Source organism: Nomascus leucogenys, chromosome 24, assembly GCF_006542625.1.
Source record: "Nomascus leucogenys isolate Asia chromosome 24, Asia_NLE_v1, whole genome shotgun sequence".
Lineage (NCBI taxonomy): Eukaryota > Metazoa > Chordata > Mammalia > Primates > Hylobatidae > Nomascus > Nomascus leucogenys.
The window spans coordinates 21,775,446-21,793,040 of NC_044404.1; the positions used below are offsets into that span (position 1 = coordinate 21,775,446).

The following is a 17,595-nucleotide window of genomic DNA, read 5'->3' on the forward strand; positions in this document are numbered from 1 at the left end:
AGGAACATGTACAGGTAAGAGGAGGTTAGTCATCCATTCCTAATTAAGAGTACCCAAGGCTGGGCGCGGTGGCTCACGCCTGTAATCCTAGTGCTTTGGGAGGCCGAGGCGGGCGGATCACTTGAGGTCAGGAGCTTGAAACCAGCCTGGCCAACATGGTAAAACCCCGTCTCTACTAAAAATAAAAAAATTGGTCAAGCGTGGTGGCACATGCCTGTAATCCTAGTTACTCAGGAGGCTGAAGCAGCAGAATCGTTTGAATCCGGGAGGTGGAGGTTGTAGTGAGCCGAGATCACGCCACTGCACTCCAGCCTGGCCGACAGAGGGAGACTCTGTCTCAAAAAAAAAAAAAAAAGAGAGTACCCAAGATTTAAGATGTTAATGATTTCGTATAAGATGGAATATAAAATGATTCATAAAACTTCAGGATACAACACAATAATGAATGTCTAATGAAATTTAAAAATATTTTCTATTTTTGATTTAAAAGATGAAAGCTAAAATATATGCTGCATAAAATAATGAGTTATGAAAACATTGGAATGAGATACCAATGGGTGTTAAGTGTTTTCTTGAACTGTTTTAAAATTTAGGACTACCCATATATAAGACAGCCTTAACAATGCTTTTAATCCTAGAATGTAGATAGATTTTTTAAAAACCCAGTAAAAAACACTCAAATAAAACCAAGACATAATTTTTCACAATTTAAAGTTCTTTTTTTTTTTTTTTCCTTTTTGTCAGAGAAGGTCTCACTCCATAGCCCAGGCTGAAGTGCAGTGGTGCAATCATGGCTCACTGAAGCCTTGATCTCCTGGGCTCAAGCATCCTCCTACGTCAGCCTCCTAAAGTGCTGGGATTATAGATGTAAGCCACCTCGCTCAACCCAGTTAATGTGCTACCTCAGTTTTGTTCCTAGTAAGAAAGTCATAATGAAAACATATACTGTATAAGCAAATGTTAAGAATTTGAGTTTTACTTAGGTAAAATGGGAGCGAGATTGCTGAAATTCTATAAACACGGAAATGTTATTTAAAAGTAGAAAACAGGTTGGGCACAGAAGCTCATGCCTGTAATGCCAACACTTTTGCGAGGCCGAAGTGGGAGGATCGTCTGAGGGCAGGAATTCAAAAGCAACCTGGGCAACCCAGGGAGACTGCCTCTATAACAAATTACAGAATTAGCCAGGTGTGGTGGATCACACCTGTGGTCTCCGTTACTTGGGAAGCTGAAGCAGGAGGATTATTTGAGTCCAGGAGTTCGAGGCTGCAGTGAGCCATGTTCATGCCACTGTACTCCAGCCTGGGCAACAGAGCAAGACACTGTCTCAAAAAAATATATAAATAAAAGGAAAGAAAATAAAATTTAAAAGTGAAAGAATGACTTCTCCAAGCTACATGAATGGAGTTAACAAACGATTATCTGTAGAGATGATGCGTATGTCTCGAAAGCAAATCTCAACTGCTATGCTCCTGCCTACCGGATACCTTGAATAAATGTCTCTGACCTATTAAGAAAGAACAGTGGCAGGAGACACACACTTACTCCCATTTCTTTTCTCCGATTCAGATACCATAGTCTGAACCTCATCCAAAGCTGTTTAGCACTTTCTTGTGAAATGATGACCACAATTGTGAGTCTGCATGTGTCATCTCACTGTGCTGTGTGTTAGATTTCCAAAACAAAGTCTGTGCCCTTGGACAATTGCCTATACCTGTCTGACAGACAATGGGAAGAAAGTGATAAACAGCTCAGGTGATGGAGCTCAGGAGATGGCTCCAACCAGAAAAACTGTCCATTCCTTTGGAAAATAAATGGGTACTTATGCCCAAGACAACTGAGGTGATGAAAGTACATACTAGGATACTGTTTCAAGAAGTACTCTTTATGGCAGACCTCACTATTACACAGTAGCAACCAAATCATTCTCCACAGAAGCACTACTCAAGGATTTGAGTAACATACTTAAAGGAAGGAGAAACAAAGTTTACCTGCTATAGTTAGTTCCCCAAAATAAATTTCCTGACCCAAGGAAAATAATTACAAATCCTACTACATTAAATCTACTATTCATCATCACTAACTTAATACCCATGATCCTCCCCTACCCACTTAAATAAACCTGGTAATTAAAAACTGATCATTTGCCTTCAAGCTTTACTGAAAACATGACATCATGAAAACCATCTCTGGAACAAAATAATTGTAAACTTTTTTAACTAAAATTTTAAAAAGCAAGCATTGCTGACTGGGCGTGGTAGCTCATGCCTTGTAATCCCAACACTTTGGGAGGCCAAGGCAGGAGGATTGTTAAACTCAGGAGTTCGAGACTAGCCTGGGCAACCAGGTAAGACCCCGTCTCTACAAAAAAATTGTTTTAAACATTTTTGCCAGGTTGGCCGGGCATGGTAGTTCACACCTGTAATCCCAGCACTTTGGGAGGTCAAGGCGGGCAGATGGAGGCCAGGAACTCAAGACCAGCCTGGCCAACACAGTGAAACACCGCCTCTACTAAAAATAGGAAAAATTAAGGCCAGGCGCAGTGGCTTACGCCTGTAATCCCAGCACCTTGGGGGGCCAAGACAGGTGGATCACCTGAGGTCAGGAGTTCGAGACCAGTCTGATCAACACTGTGAAACCTTGTCTCTAATAAAAATACAAAATTAGCCAGGCGTGGTGACACATGCCTGTAATCCCAGCTACTTGGGAGGGTGAGGCAGGAGAATCACTTGAACTCGAAAGGTAGAGTTTACAGTGAGCCGAAATCTCGCCATTGCACTCCAGCCTGGACAAGAAGGCAACAAGAGCAGGGAAAAAAAAAAAAAAGGAAAGAGAAGGAAAAGGACAAGGAAAGGAAGAATTAGCTGAGCATTGTGGCACATACCTGTAATCCCAGCTACTCAGGAGGCTGAGGCACGAGAACTGCTTGAACCCAGGAGGCAGAGGTTGCAGTGAGCCGAGATGGTGTTACTGCACTTCAGCCTTAGTGACAGAGTAAGACTCTGTCTTACTGAAAACAATTTTGACAAAATTTTTACCTGACAAAAAAAATTTGCCAGGTGTGGTGGCACCTATCCGTAGGCCCAGCTACTAGGAAGGGAAGGCTGAGGCGGGAAGATCACTTGAGCCTAGCAGATTTAGGCTGCAGTCAGCCATGACTGTACCACTGCATTCCAGCCTGGGCAACAGAGTAAGACCCAGACTCGAAAAGAACACAAAACTGAAAAACAAGCATTGCTAATACAAGATGTTCAGTGATTTTACACGTGTTTAAGAAATGCAAATATCCTTGATAGTCTATAACACAACAATCTTGAGCCATATTAATTTATCACAAATATTTCTAGTAAAATAAATTTATATTTTAAAAGGGCACTCACAACTTAAAGGTTTTACCTAGATCTTCCTCAATCCCTAGTTGTAATTTCTTCCCCTCCATCTTTTCTATGTCTTCATCATTAAACTTATACCATTCACCAGACTGTGGATCTTTCACGTGGGCGATGTAGTGGCCGGAATAAGCACTCACTCCCCTGTGTATGAGGACTGCGCTGAGTTCATATACATAGGACCCACCTGGAGAGGAAGGGAGAAAGTAAAAGAAACGTTGGATAACAGTATTTCTTATATCCTGAGCCTGAATTGTAACGATTACGAATCTTTATACATGTGGTATAACTAAAAACATGTCACGTAAAATTTTTACACATTAGTTTTACAAAATAATGTATAATTATACTCCCTTAACACTCTCTTAAACACACTCTAAACAGCACACTGTATTAACTCTCCGAGCCTCTGCAAAATACACGGATGAAAAACTACGGCCTCCTGGGCACTCAGGGAGTATAAGCTACTCTACTCCATACTGTGCTCTTCAGCACACACTAGTGAGGCCACACACTTCCCAAGAATCGGCTGTTCATACTCTCTGATGTGTTACAAAACTTAAAACTTACACAAACCAGGGAGACACGAATGTCAAATGAAAAGGCTATTGTTTATAGAAGATAAATGCTTTGGCAAAAACTGACAGCAAGTCATGAAAATTTGCTCTCAAAACAGGTGTAGGCATTTGTCCAAGGGCACAAACTTTGATCTGGAGATCTAACACACAGCGCGCTGAGATGACACATGCAGACTCACGATTGTGGTCATCATTTCACAAGACACATGTATCATCACTTCAGCACCTTCAGATCAAAGTTTCATTTGCCAAGTCTACCTCACTAAAGCTGGAAAAAAATAAAAATAAAAACAGGTGTAGGCCAAACAGTTGGAAAATATAGGGATGAAAACTTAAAAAATCTAGAATGATACTGCACTCAGATTTCTTCATAAGTATTTTAAGTTCCTATGCTATTTTAATTAAATAAAACCTACAAATCATAGCCTATATTTTACATGGTATTCAAAAAGAAAAGGCTTTATACATACATCAAAATACTGACAATAAATGAACATTCACATTTCAAAGTGAACTAAAATGTCTTAAAGTTTGAGAAACATCTCGTAAAGATCCTCAACTTAAAGCAATTATGGGGAAAATGTGTTAGAAAAGATGACTTCCACTATACATGTTCTGTTATTTACTGGAAAACAAAACAATTCATTAATAAACCCACGTAACCACAATTAATACTGAAACCTACAGTTTTTTCTAACAAATAATATCTTTTCACATCATTATTGTTCTAAAAATTACTTATGACTATATATAATTACCATAATATGCCTAACCACATCCACATTAATGAACACTTATTTAAACTGGTAGTGTTTGAGGGCCTTTATAAGCAATAATAATTATCTTTGCAGTACAAATCTTTGCATAGATCTTTGACAATTTTTTTTTTTTTTCCTGAGACAGGGTCTTGTTCTGTCACCAGACTGGGGTGCAGTGGCACAATCATAGCTCACTGCAGCTTCTACCTCCTGGGCTTAAACAATCCTCCCACCTCAGCCTCCAGGAGTAGCTGGGACGACAGGTGTACATTTTATTGATTGATTGATTGACTGATTGATTTTGAGATGGAGTTTTGCTCATGTTGCCCAGGCTGGAGTGCAATGGCGTGATCTCGGCTCACTGCAACCTCTGCTTCCTGGGTTCAAGTGATTCTCCTGCCCCAGCCTCCCAAGCAGCTGGGGTTACAGGCACACGCCACCACACCTGACTAATTTTTGTATTTTTAGTAGAGACGGGGTTTCACCACGTTGGCCAGGCTGGTCTCGAACTCCTGACCACAGGTGATCATCCATCTGCCTCGGCCTCCCCAAGTGCTGGGATTACAGGTATGAGCCACCATGCCTGGCCTTTTTTTTTTTTTGAGATGGAGTTTCGCTCTTGTTGCCCAGGCTGGAGTGCAATGGCGTGATCTCGGCCCACTCCAACCTCCGCCCCCCCGGGGTCATGTGATTCTCTTGCCTCAACCTCCCAAGTAGCTGGGATTACAGGCGCCCAACATCACGCCTGGCTAAGTTTTTGTATTTTTAGTAGAGATGGGGTTTCACCACGTTGGCCAAGCTGGTCTCAAACTCCAGTCCTCAAGTGGTCCACCTGCCTCGGCCTCCCAAAGTGCTGGGATTACAGGTGTGAGCCACCACACCCGGCCCCCCTTTTTTTTTTATAGGCAAGGTTTCACTGTGTTGCCCAGGCTAGAATTTGACTATTTCATTGCTATAATTTCCTTAAAAATGCAAAAGAGTACGTCACAGCAGAGTATAGCCAATCACTCATTAGACAAACAATAAACATACTGGACACAGTTTCAGGCACGAAGGATACAGCAGTTAACTAAAGGAACAGAGTTCCTGCATTCTTGAAGCATAGTTGGGGAAACAGTAATGCAGATTAATACCTGGGCCAAAACCCACTGAACTCACCCCAGCTGAAAACAATGAAGATACTGGGTAAGATAAAAATATTTTTAAATATTTCTAAATGCACTGTCAAGAAAATAAGAATTATCAGAAGCCCAATACCATGTGAAGGCAATAAGCTATGTAGTAAGCACAACAGAGTTTCCCTCTGGGAGTGTTAGGGGAACACTATGATCAACTTGAACTGTTTTTCCATATCTCAAAGGGCATATGGGATCAGACACAACAGCTAAGGTTCATAAAAGGTGAGGAGTCTAACAGGGGACTCCCACCAGGAAATAAAGTTTCTTTTTTAATTGACAAACAAGCTGGCATGGTGGCTCACACCTATAATCCCAGCACTTTGTGAGGCTGAGGCAGGTGGATCACCTGAGGTCAGGAGTTCAAGACCAGTCTGGCCAGCATGGTGAAACCTCATCTCTACTAAAAATACAAAAATTAGTCAGGCGTGGTGGTGAGTGCCTGTAATCCCAGCTACTCGGGAAGCTGAGGCAGGAAAACTGCTTGAACCTGGGAGGCGGAGGTTACAGTGAGCCGAGATCATGTCATTGCACTCCAGCCTGGAAAACAAGGTGAGACTCCGTCTCCAAAAAAAAAAAAAAAGACAAATAATATTTGCATATATTTATGGGTACAATATGATGTTTGATATGTCCACATCATGGAATGATTAAATCAAGCTAATATATCCATTTTTTGTGGTGAGAACATTTAAAATCTGTTATTTTAGCTATTTCAAAATGCACAATGCATTATTAACTGTAGTCACCACGCTGTGCAATAAATCTCCAAAACTTATTCGTCCTGTCGAACCAAAGCTTTGTACTCTTTGAACATCACCTCCCAATTCCTCATCGCCTCTGCCATCCACCACCCCCACTCCCTGGGTTCTGGTAACCACCATTCTCTTCTCTATTTGTATGTGTTTGGCTTTTTTAGATTCTATATATAGTATCGATGAGATCATGCAGTATTTGTCTTTTTTTTTTTTTGAGACGGAGTTTCACTCTTGTCCCCCAGGCTGGAGTGCAATGGCACTGTCTGGGCTCACTGCAACCTCTGCCTCCCAGGTTCAAGCGATTCCCCTGCCTCGGCTTCCCGAGTAGCTGGGATTACAGGCATGTGCCACCACGCCTGGCTAATTTTGTATTTTTAGTAGAGACGGGGTTGCTCCATGTTGGTCAAGCTGGTCTTGAACTCCCGACCTCAGGTGATCTGCCCGCCTTGGCCTCCCAAAGTGCTGGGATTACAGGCATGAGCCACTGCGCCCGGCCCACTATTTGTCTTTCTGAGCCTGGCTTGTTTCACATAGCACAATGTCCTCCAGATTCATCCGTGTGATCATACATGATAGAGTATCCTTTCCATTTAAGGCTGAATAGTATTCCATTGTGTATATACACCACATTTTCTTTAAAAATAGAATTCTTTGGTTTAGAAGATTATCAGAATGAATATGCTCTCCACAGGAAATGGTAAGAGAAAATTATCTGCCTTATACTTAAATTTTGGGACCTAGGGGTAAAAATAAAAAACCAAAAGGAAATCTCCATTACAACTTCATAAGAAACTAGCCCTCAAAAAAGATTTCTTTACTATGAATTCACACTACCTATGAAGTCAGAAAAACCCCAAGCCAAGAGTTTTGTTTGATGTGGTCCTGGGACGAGTGACAATCCTAAGGAATGAGTTCTGTCAAAACACACACACGTCACATCACAAGTCACTCTATCTGCGAGGCAGCAAACAGCAGCAAAATCAAACTGATGAAGATTTTCACCTCAGTCAGTGGAAACAGCAAATACATAAATAAAACTTTAAGTATATTTAAAGAAATAAATGTTGAGATTAAGAGGAATAGAGATTATGGAAAATGAAAATCAAACGACGAAGAACCAAATCAAACTCCGAGAAATGGAAATCATGGTCATCGACAGTCAAAACTCTATAAAATGGTTTAACCTCAGATCAGGTTCACCTGAACAGAGAATGAATAAAATACAAGGTGGAGCTGAAGAAATTATGCAGAACGCAGGACAAATCAATGAAGAGCTGGGCGACATGCAACATAGAGTAAGAAAATCTAACACATATCTAACTGGCATTCCAGAAGGAAAGGGAGAAGAGAAAAAGCATTCAGAGTTAATAGTTGGAAAATTTTCAGATGCCCTAGGTAACAAGAATAAACCAATTAAAAATCAAACCAAGTGTTACAGCTCTTTAAGAATTTGTCTAGCAGGCTTTCCTACTAGAAAACCAGAAAGATTTTTAAAGAATCAAAATTAAAAAAGAAATCAAACCAAAACTGGTCACACTGACACTGCAAGATACCAAAACCAAAGAAGAGGTCTTAAAATTAGACAAAATAAAACAGGCCTCTTGTAGAAACAAGAACTAGACTGCAACCAACTTTTCGACAGCAACAACGGATGCCCCAAGGCAACAGAATGCTGTCTTCTTCAATGATATCTTCAATGAGTGAAAGTAACCACCCATGCTTAGAGAAAACGAATTTCGAAGGACAAAACAGACACTTTCAGACAATAATATGTGAAAAGAATCTTTCACCCACAGACCCTTACTAAAAGAATTTTATAAGCTCTAATTCAGTATTTTAAAACTCTTCCAGATGAAAGGTCTAGAATGCAAAGAATGATAAACAAAGGAGGTGGGTAAACTAAAATCAGGATTCCTATACAAGATAGTGTGTAAGTTTCTTTTTTAAAAAAGGTAGAACTAAAATACATATGAAAAATAGGCCAGGTGTGGTGGTTAACGCCTGTAATCCCAGGACTTTTTGAGCCTAGGCAAGAGGATTGCTTAGGGCCGTAAGTCCGAAACCAGCCTGGGCAACATAGAGAGACCCAGTCTATAAAAACTTAAAAAATTAACCAGGCATGGTATTATACACCTGTGGTCCCAGCTACTCAGGAGGCTGAGGTGGGAGGATCGCTTGAGTCTGGGAGGTCAAGGCTGCAGTGAGCCATGATCGTGCCACACTGCACTCCAGCCTGGGTGACAGAGCAAGACCATCTTAAAATAATTTAGGAGAGTGTCAATTGCTTAATGTTTTGAGATCATTGAGGGTAAAGATGTTATCTAGAGAGTTAAGAATACATGTTATAATTTCTAGTTAATTATTAGTATTAGCTGGCCCAGGCCGCCCTAGGGGGCATTTTCATACTACAATTATAGGGTTTACCTGGAATCACCCTCCACTGTTCTTTCTACTGCACTGCACTCTTCCCGTTACTTCATGTTAAAGCCTATCTTCCTAACCTCAGGGAACCATAAAGAGAACTCCCGGCTGGGCACAGTGGCTCGTTCGTGCCTGTAATCCCAGCACTTTTGGAGGCTGAGACAGGCGGATCACCTGAGGTCAGCAGTTGCAGACCAGCCTGGCCAACATGGTGAAACCTTGTCTCTACTAAAAACACAAAAATTAGCCAACCGTGGTGGTGCACACTTGTAATCCCAGCTACTCGAGAGGCTGAGGCATGAGAATTGCTTGAACCCAGGAGGCGGAGGTTGCGGTGAGCCAAGATCGCGCCACTGCACTCCAGCCTGGGTGACAGAGCGAGACTCTGTCTCAAAAAAAAAGAGAAAAAAAAAAGAAAAAGAAAAAGAAAAGAAAAAAAGAAAACTCCTGAGTCCTGAACAGAGCAGTAGAAATAAAAAGGAGGGGGAAATGTGATGGTCTTAGATTGCCCATAGCAGGTTCTTCCAGTCTGTGTAAGCCAGGGAACCTCAAGCCTTGAACTCTGTGATCATACCTAACCAGCAGAGGCCCCAAATGTCTGACAGAAATAAACCTAAGGGCTTTGCGGAGGAGATGGCATGCATTCCAGCCCTAGGGGAATCCCCATAAATAATTCTCTATGTGCAATAACCAGCATGCAGTCAAAGACAACCACGGACAGAAGAAACAAAACAACACTGCAATAACCAGCTCAGGTAGAGATCAGCCTGAACAATATTCCAACACGGTCAGTAATGGATTATAAAAACTGGGTGTTTTTAATGTTTACAGTGGTTTAAATTTTTTTTTAATATTCTGGATACCTTTAATACATTTATGAACAAATATTGGTGACAACTCATTTTAAATATATCAGTAACTGAGAAAGGTGATACATTTCTTTTTGCGGCTCTATTGACCCTAACTGGTCAAAAGCACCTCATTTTGCAGGACATGGGTAAGGAAGAGGGGAAGAGAAAAGGAAAGGAGGCTGAAGAGGAACCAAAGCCCAGGATTCTCTAGAAATGCGTCAGCCTCCAGGGTATGGGAGCACATTGGGTCCCAGCAACCTCAGTGGGACCTAGTTCTCAGAAACACAAGAGTGTCCAATGGATGAAACCTCAGCTGAAAACACAGAAGGTAGCAGTGTCCAAAGACATTACAGGGCCTGGGAGGAACAAAGTATGATAAGGTTGTTAACTATCATGGACTCAGCAGGATCTGGGGGCATCACCAGTGGGGTTCTTCTCCCACTACCTTCAATAACCCAGGTGAAGAAGCAGGGGCAGCAGAGAAAGATTTAATTATGGGTTACGCTGTGGCTGGCAGTATCCCAGGAGAAAAAAGAATAAACTAAGCTATGTTTAGGGATGCATGCTTTTATAGTAAAATGCTAAAGAAGAAAAAAAAAACAAAAGCAGCGTTCCACATGAAAGTCAGGTAAGTGGTTACACTTAAGGGGAGGAAGATGGTTTTAACTGTGCAACTGGGAGGGGCACAAAAGGAGGCTTCTGGGGTACCAGAAATGTTTTTCTTTCTAGATCTGCGGAGTAAGCATAATTCATAATTCACTAAGCCATGCGTTTTTGCATTTTGAACTTTTAGGAATATATTTCAAAATGTAAAAAGAAAAAACTAAAATATGCTGAGATACATGAAACTTCAACTATAGAAAGACAAGACAAGGTAAGGCACTGAGTAGGGGCTGAGCAAGGGTGGAAGGCAAGATCACTGAAAAAGAGAAGTTGCTATTGGGTCAGCTGGAAGGAGGGTCTACAAAGGAATCTTAACAGTATTCCCTGTATCATTAATGAAGACAATAATCCACAGGTATTAGCAGTAGCTGTAACTTTATTACCAATAGACAGCATTAAAAATGTTGACATTACCATTCTTGCAGATAACCTGGATTTATATTCATCAATTCATTGAACTAATCAACTTTAAAATTAAGGCCAGGCGTCGTGGCTCACATCTGTAATCCCACCACTTTGGGAGGCCGAGGTGGGCAGATCACCCGAGGTTGGGAGTTCTCGAGACCAGCCTGGCCAGTTTGGCAAAATCCCGTCTCTACTAAAGATACAAAAATTAGCCGGGTATGATGGCATGCGTCTGTAATCCCAGCTACTCAGGAGACTGAGGCAGGGAGAATTGCTTGAACCTGGGAGGTGGAGGTTGCAGTGAGTCGAGATGGCACCACTGCATTCCAGCCTGGGCAACGCAAAACTCTTGTCTCAAAAAAAAAAAAAAAAAAAGAAAAAGAAAAACTTCAGAATTAACATAGTTTTTAGGCCAGGTGCAGTGGGGTCACGCCTGTAATTCCAGCACTTTGGGAGGCCAAGGCGGGCAGATCACTTGAGGTCAGGAGTTCAAGACCAGCCTGGTCAACACAGTGAAACCCCGTCTCTACTGAAAATACAAAAAATTAGCCAGGCATGGTGGCAGCCGCCTGTAATCCCAGGTACTTGGGAAGCTGAGGCAGGAGAATTGCTTGAACCCAGGAGACGGAGGGTGCAGTGAGCTGAGATCATGTCACTGCACTTCAGCCTGGGCAACAGAGTGAAACTCTACCTCCAAAAAAAAAAAACCAAAACAGGTAAGTTTTTAAATCCCCAAGGAATATGGCAAGACTTGAGTTAGAGAGTCAGGGGCTAATGTTCGTTTAAAGAAACAGGTGGATTCTCCTTTTAACAATAGATCGTCTTTTCGATCCATCTTCTGAGCTTTGCATGGATACGTGTGTACAGCTTTGTGTGGTTATGTGTGGGTACAGGAAAATATAAATACTAATTATCTGGATGACAGAATTACACATGGTTTATATTTCTTTTCTTTATGCTTTCTAAATTTCCCAAATTATCTGAACAAATCCTATGCAATTAACAAAAGTTAATTGTTTTTAGTCTTCTACCTATGTAAGTACAGCAAGCATTACGACAGCGTGTAAAAGACAAGCCTATAACTATAAACCACTAGATTGCTTTTACCAGTCCTAACAATTCTAAAATGAGAAGATAATATTTATTTATTTATTTATTTACTTATTTATTTATTTATTTAAAAATTAAGGAGACAAACATGGTGGCTCATGCCTGTAATCCCAGCACTTTTGGGAGGCTGAAGTAGGAGGATCACTAGAGCCCCGGAGTTCAAGACCCCGTCTCTAAAAACAATAACTGAAAATTAGCTGGGCGTGGTGGAATATGCCTGTAGTTCCAGCTTGAGCCCAGGAGGCTGAGTCTGTGATGAGCCATGATCACATCAATGCAATTTAGCCTGGGCAACAGAGCCAGACTCTGTCTCAAAAACAAATTAATAAAAAATAAAAAATACTATATTTAGTAAACCAACATACCAAAATTCAGTATTTCTACAGATTTTGATCTAACACATCCTTTTGATAAATATTTTCTTTATAGCATAAACTGGGCAAATATATAATAAACTTAATAAGTAGTAATAGTAACAATTCAAACTCATCCAGTAGAGGCAAGCAAAGTGCTCATTTCACATCTCCTGAGTTTCTGGACTGGGAAGCCACTAACCCATTAGATTTTCCTCAATTTCAATTGCCCGAACAAAGGAGGCAGGAAGCAAACTACTACATAAAGTGAACTATAGCTAAGTTTATTTATTCGACAAAATTTAACAATCTAACTTTGAAGTCCAAAAGCAAAGTTGAAAACAGTTTCCTTGTTCCACAGAGGTACAAATTTTAAAGTACAGTACTGAAGAGTATCACACATTTGAAAGCTTACATATTTATTTAGCACATTCCTCCCCAACTTTCCCAATCATGTCTCTTAAAGGTTTTTACAGCTTGCTTCCATTGTAAGCTGTCTTTAGAAATTTTTTATTTTTTTGGAAAGAGACAGAGTTTATAAAATAATTTCTACATTAAAAATTTCAGGTTGGGGGCAGTGGCTCACGCCTGTAATCCCAGTACTTAGGGAGGTCAAGGCAGGTGTACCACTTGAGGCCAGGAGTTTGAGGCCAGCATGGCCAACATGGCAAAACCCTAAAGTGCAAAAATTAGCTGGGCTCCTTTGTAGCCTCCCAGCTACAAGGGAGGCTGAGGTTGCAGTGAGCCGAGATCGTGCCACTGCACTCCAGCCTAGGCAACAGAGCAAGACTCCATCTCAAAAATACATACATACATACATACATAATATTTTATAAGTACTACAATCAACCTTAAAGGGAAGTAAACAGTCCTTTCTCTAGTAAGACTCATCCTGTTTGGTAGGATGAAGACTACCAAAAGAAAAAAGCAGTACTTATTTCTTGTTAAAACAATGATAGCATCCTAGGGCATATCAGTAGTTGCAGATATGAAAAATGAAAGCATAAATACTGGAATTATGCCACCTAATGTTTCTGGGACAACATTTTTAAAAAAGTGAATAGAGGCAGCTTGGAGACTGTTAGTTTTGAGAAATGACAAATAATAGTATTCAAACTAAGGTGGCAAGTGTGGGTTCAGAAACAGTAAAACACCTTTTTCATTTCTTACAAATTATTTTTATACCCTTAATTCTGTACGTATCGATGAACCACCTCATCTTTGCTACGTGCTTACTCACACAAAATGGAATTAACATCTTGGCTCTCCTAAAAAAGTCTTTGTTCCCAGACAGAGGTTCCCAGAGAGAGATTAGCAAACAAAAATTGGCAATTGACTCCTATTCTATATTAATCACAAGCCGATCACAAGTTAGAGTCTCTGAGCATTATAATGTTTACTCCTCAGTAAAAATATTACCTTTATGTTCCACATAAGGCTCCATATCCAAAATTTCTGAGAAGCCAATGTAGGTATTCAGCTTTTTCTTATGTCCAGTTTGCCTAACCAAGAGGAAAGCTGATTATATTTACATTTAAAACAACCATAATACAATATATAAGCTCTATTAGCTATTTTAATAAACTCAACAGTAGCTAGCTTTCACTTAACAATCTTCCTCCAAAACATGTACAATTAGAAGTAAACAGAATATTGTTTTATAGCTGGACAAATATGAGGTTAAAAAATGTGAATGCAAAGTGCTGATTCCAAACACAGCTTATTTTCCAGAATTTTCAACTTAATCACAAAACAGATTATCCTGCTTTACAGAAGACATGCACATGTGCAAACATTGCCTTGATTTTAATTATAAAATGAAAAATACATTCCCATGGCAGGGATGTAATGAGTACAAAATTTATTCTATTTAAAATATCAGATAATACAGAAGGTCAGGGTAATTCAATTACTTGCAGTTTTTCTTTCTTTTTTTTTTTTCCAAGACAGAGTTTCACTCTTGTTGCCCAGGCTGGAGTGCAATGGTGCAATCTCGGCTCACTGCAACCTCCACCTCCTGGGTTCAAGTGATTCTCCTGCCTCAGCCTCCCCAGTAGCTGGGATTACAGGCATCTGCCACCACGCCCGGCTAATTTTTGTACTTTTAGTAGAGACGGGGTTTCACCATGTTGGCCAGGCTGATCTCGAACTCCTGACTTCAGGTGATCCGCCTGCCTCAGCCTCCCAAAGTGCTGGGATTACAGGCGTGAGCCACTGCGCCCGGCCCTTGCAGTTTTTTTTTAATACTTTCTTAGAATAAAAAAAGTAAGGATTTTTTACTTTTCTAGTTATCAATTATATATGGTTGGCTTCTTTAAAATGTTTATGATAAAATCATGAAATATCGACATTTCAAAATGACAGGCTCCATCTATAACTTTCATCCTCAAATCTAGAGTTTCAAATTACAATCATTTTATCATCTCATCTATGGTAAAGTCTGTACATAGTAGACCACAATGAACAACAAACACTAATATTTGCACACATTTACCTGTCAAAGACAAAACGCATTAGCTGCAAGTTCAGAGTGCAAGGAAGGCTAAGAAGTCGAATCTTTCTTGTTGCATTCTGTTTGCTTTGACAGTTCTCGCAAAAATAGCGATTGTCTCCTTCTAATTTTTCTTCCTGATCAAGAATAAGACATATTAATTTTAAAAAGAAGATGGGTTTAAAACAAGTGATAAAACCCTTGATGTAAAGTATAATTTCATTTTAGTTAACAGCTCTCACTTAAGCTACTTAAAAACAGCTACTATAAATAACGGACACACAAAAGCAATGGGAACTGTTCGGCAGTGACATTATCAATTTGAATACACTGATATTTAAAACTGATGTGTCTATTTCCCAAATGTATGATATTAAAAATACTTGTTTTAGGTTCTTTGTCCTGGCAATCCCACTTCTGGGAATTCTAAAGTTAAGTTTTAAAAAGAAATGTCACATGTAGTTTGATGCAACATTCATTTAAAGACAGCAAAAAGGCTGGGCAGCATGGCTCACACCTGTAATCCCAGCACTTTGGGAGGCCGAGGTGGGTGGATCACTTGAGGCCAGGAATTCGAGACCAGCCTGGCTGCCCTGGTGAAACCCCGTCTCTACTAAAAATACAAAAATTAGCCAGGCATGGTGGTACACACCTGTGGTCCCAGCTACTTGGGAGGCTGAGACACAAGAATCACTTGAATCCGGGAGGTGGAGCTTGCAGTGAGCTGAGATCACACCTCTGCACTCCAGCCTGGAAACAAAGCGAGACTCTGTCTCAAAAAAATGAAGAAAAAAAAAGGAGGGGGGAGGGTAGTGTAAAAGCTATATATGGGTACCAGAATACAAAATTATATACGTATTTGTTTAGAATTACTGAAGCATATTCATGAGACAAAGCTAAAAAGAGACATGTAGAAAAATCAAACATTTTAGCTGATAGTGGTTTCTTTTTAAAATTTGCCTTTATATTTCTATAAAGCTAATTGCAGCCAATCATAGCTAACTGAAGACTCAAACTCCTGAGCTCAAGCTTTTTGTACCATAGTATCGTAAGTAATGCAATACTGGTACCATCATCTCTTCACTTGGCTTCCAGGATACCACACTCACTGACTTTCCTCCTAATTCACTGGCATTCCTCCAGAGCCTCCTGTGCCAGCTGCTCCTACCTCCCTGATCCCTAACATTTGAATGTCCCAGGCCTCAGTCCTTGTCTCTCTCCCACCCCCTTGGGGATTTTATCCAGCCACGACTTCTTCCTGGAACTATACCCCTCAAACGTAACATGCTCAAAGCCAAACTCCTAATTCCTCTCAACCCTGCTCCTCCCAGGTCCTCCCCATCTCAGTTAGAGCAACTCCATTCTTTCAGTTGATCAGGCCAAAAACCTTAGTAATCCTTGACTCGCCTCTTACTCTTACTCTCCACAACCAGTCTGCAAATTAAAAAAACAATCTTTTTTTTTTTTTTTTTTCATTTTTTTATTTTTACAGACAGGGTCTTGCTCTGTCACACCAAGGCTGGGGTGCAGTGGTGCAATCATAGCTAACTACAGCCTCCAACTCCTGAGCTCAGGCAATTCTCCCGCCTCAGCCTCCTGAGTAGCTGGGATTATGGCTGTTCAACACCAAGCCTGGTTAATTTTTTTATTTTTTGCAAAGACGGTCTATCACTATGTTGCCTAGGCTGGTTTCAAACTACTGTTCTCAAATGATCCTACTGTCTCAGTCTCGTAAAGTGCTGGGATTATAGACATGAGCCACCACATCCGGCCCCGGCCTGCAAATTTTATCTGCTCTTGGAAAATATATCTAAAAGCCAAATGGTGCTTATCACCTCTTCAGTTAACCCGTGGTCCAAGCCACCATGCACTCCCATCTGCCCTCAATCCATCTTCAGCCTATTCTCAGCACCCACAGTTATCCTTTAAAACAGACTGTATCACTCCTACGCATATGACCCTGATGACAGCTCAACCTCACACAGAGTAAAAGTCAAACTTCTGACAAAGGTTTATTAGGCCCTCTCTGATATGGCCCTTGTGTCACCTCCACGACTTTATCTTCTATCACTTACTCACTTCAGCCACACTAACCGCCCCCCACCCAGGCTGTTCCTCAATCCACCAGGCAAGGCACATTCTCATTTAGGCTCCGCACTTGCTATTTCATCTACCCAGAACACTCTTCTCCTTGTTTCTAACGGGGCTCACCCCTCCACCTTCAATCACTTTATTTCAAACTCCACCGACTCCACCCTACTCCCTAGCACATTGCCCAGCGCCACATTCCCTGCTTTCTTTTTCTCCACAGCCCTTATTATAGTTGACCCACTATATATTCTAACTTTATTTTACTGTCCCTCCCTGGTGCCTACACCACTACTTTGTAGGCTCCATAAAGGCTAATCCCCAACAGCTGAAACAGTGTCTGACCCAGTAAGCACTCAATAAATATTCATTGGCCAGGCGCGGTGGTTCACGTCTGTAATCCCAGCACTTTGGGAGGCCAAGGTGGGCAGATCACCTGAGATTGGGAGTTTGAGACCAGCCTGACCAACATGGTAAAACTCTGTTTCTACTAAAAATACAAAAAAAAAAATTAGCCAGGTGTGGTGGCCTGTGCCTGTAATCCCAGCTACTCAG

At 40.9% G+C, this 17,595-nt stretch overlaps 1 protein-coding gene and 1 pseudogene across 4 annotated transcripts in view; one reads left to right on the top strand and one right to left on the bottom strand.

Moving 5' to 3' along the window:
* The window catches only part of USP48 (ubiquitin specific peptidase 48), a 107,259-nt gene that overhangs the window by 54,146 nt on the left and 35,518 nt on the right, over window positions 1–17,595 (bottom strand). For all 4 annotated transcript variants that reach the window (XM_030805365.1, XM_030805366.1, XM_012498556.2 and 1 more), the window contains exons 7-9: window positions 14,956–15,089; window positions 13,881–13,963; window positions 3,397–3,576 (exon numbers count right to left, since the gene is read on the bottom strand). In XM_030805365.1, the coding sequence (XP_030661225.1) occupies window positions 3,397–3,576; window positions 13,881–13,963; window positions 14,956–15,089 (397 nt within the window). The remainder of the gene's footprint in view (window positions 1–3,396; window positions 3,577–13,880; window positions 13,964–14,955; window positions 15,090–17,595) is intronic.
* On the top strand, window positions 8,086–8,141 carry LOC115833104 (annotated as a pseudogene).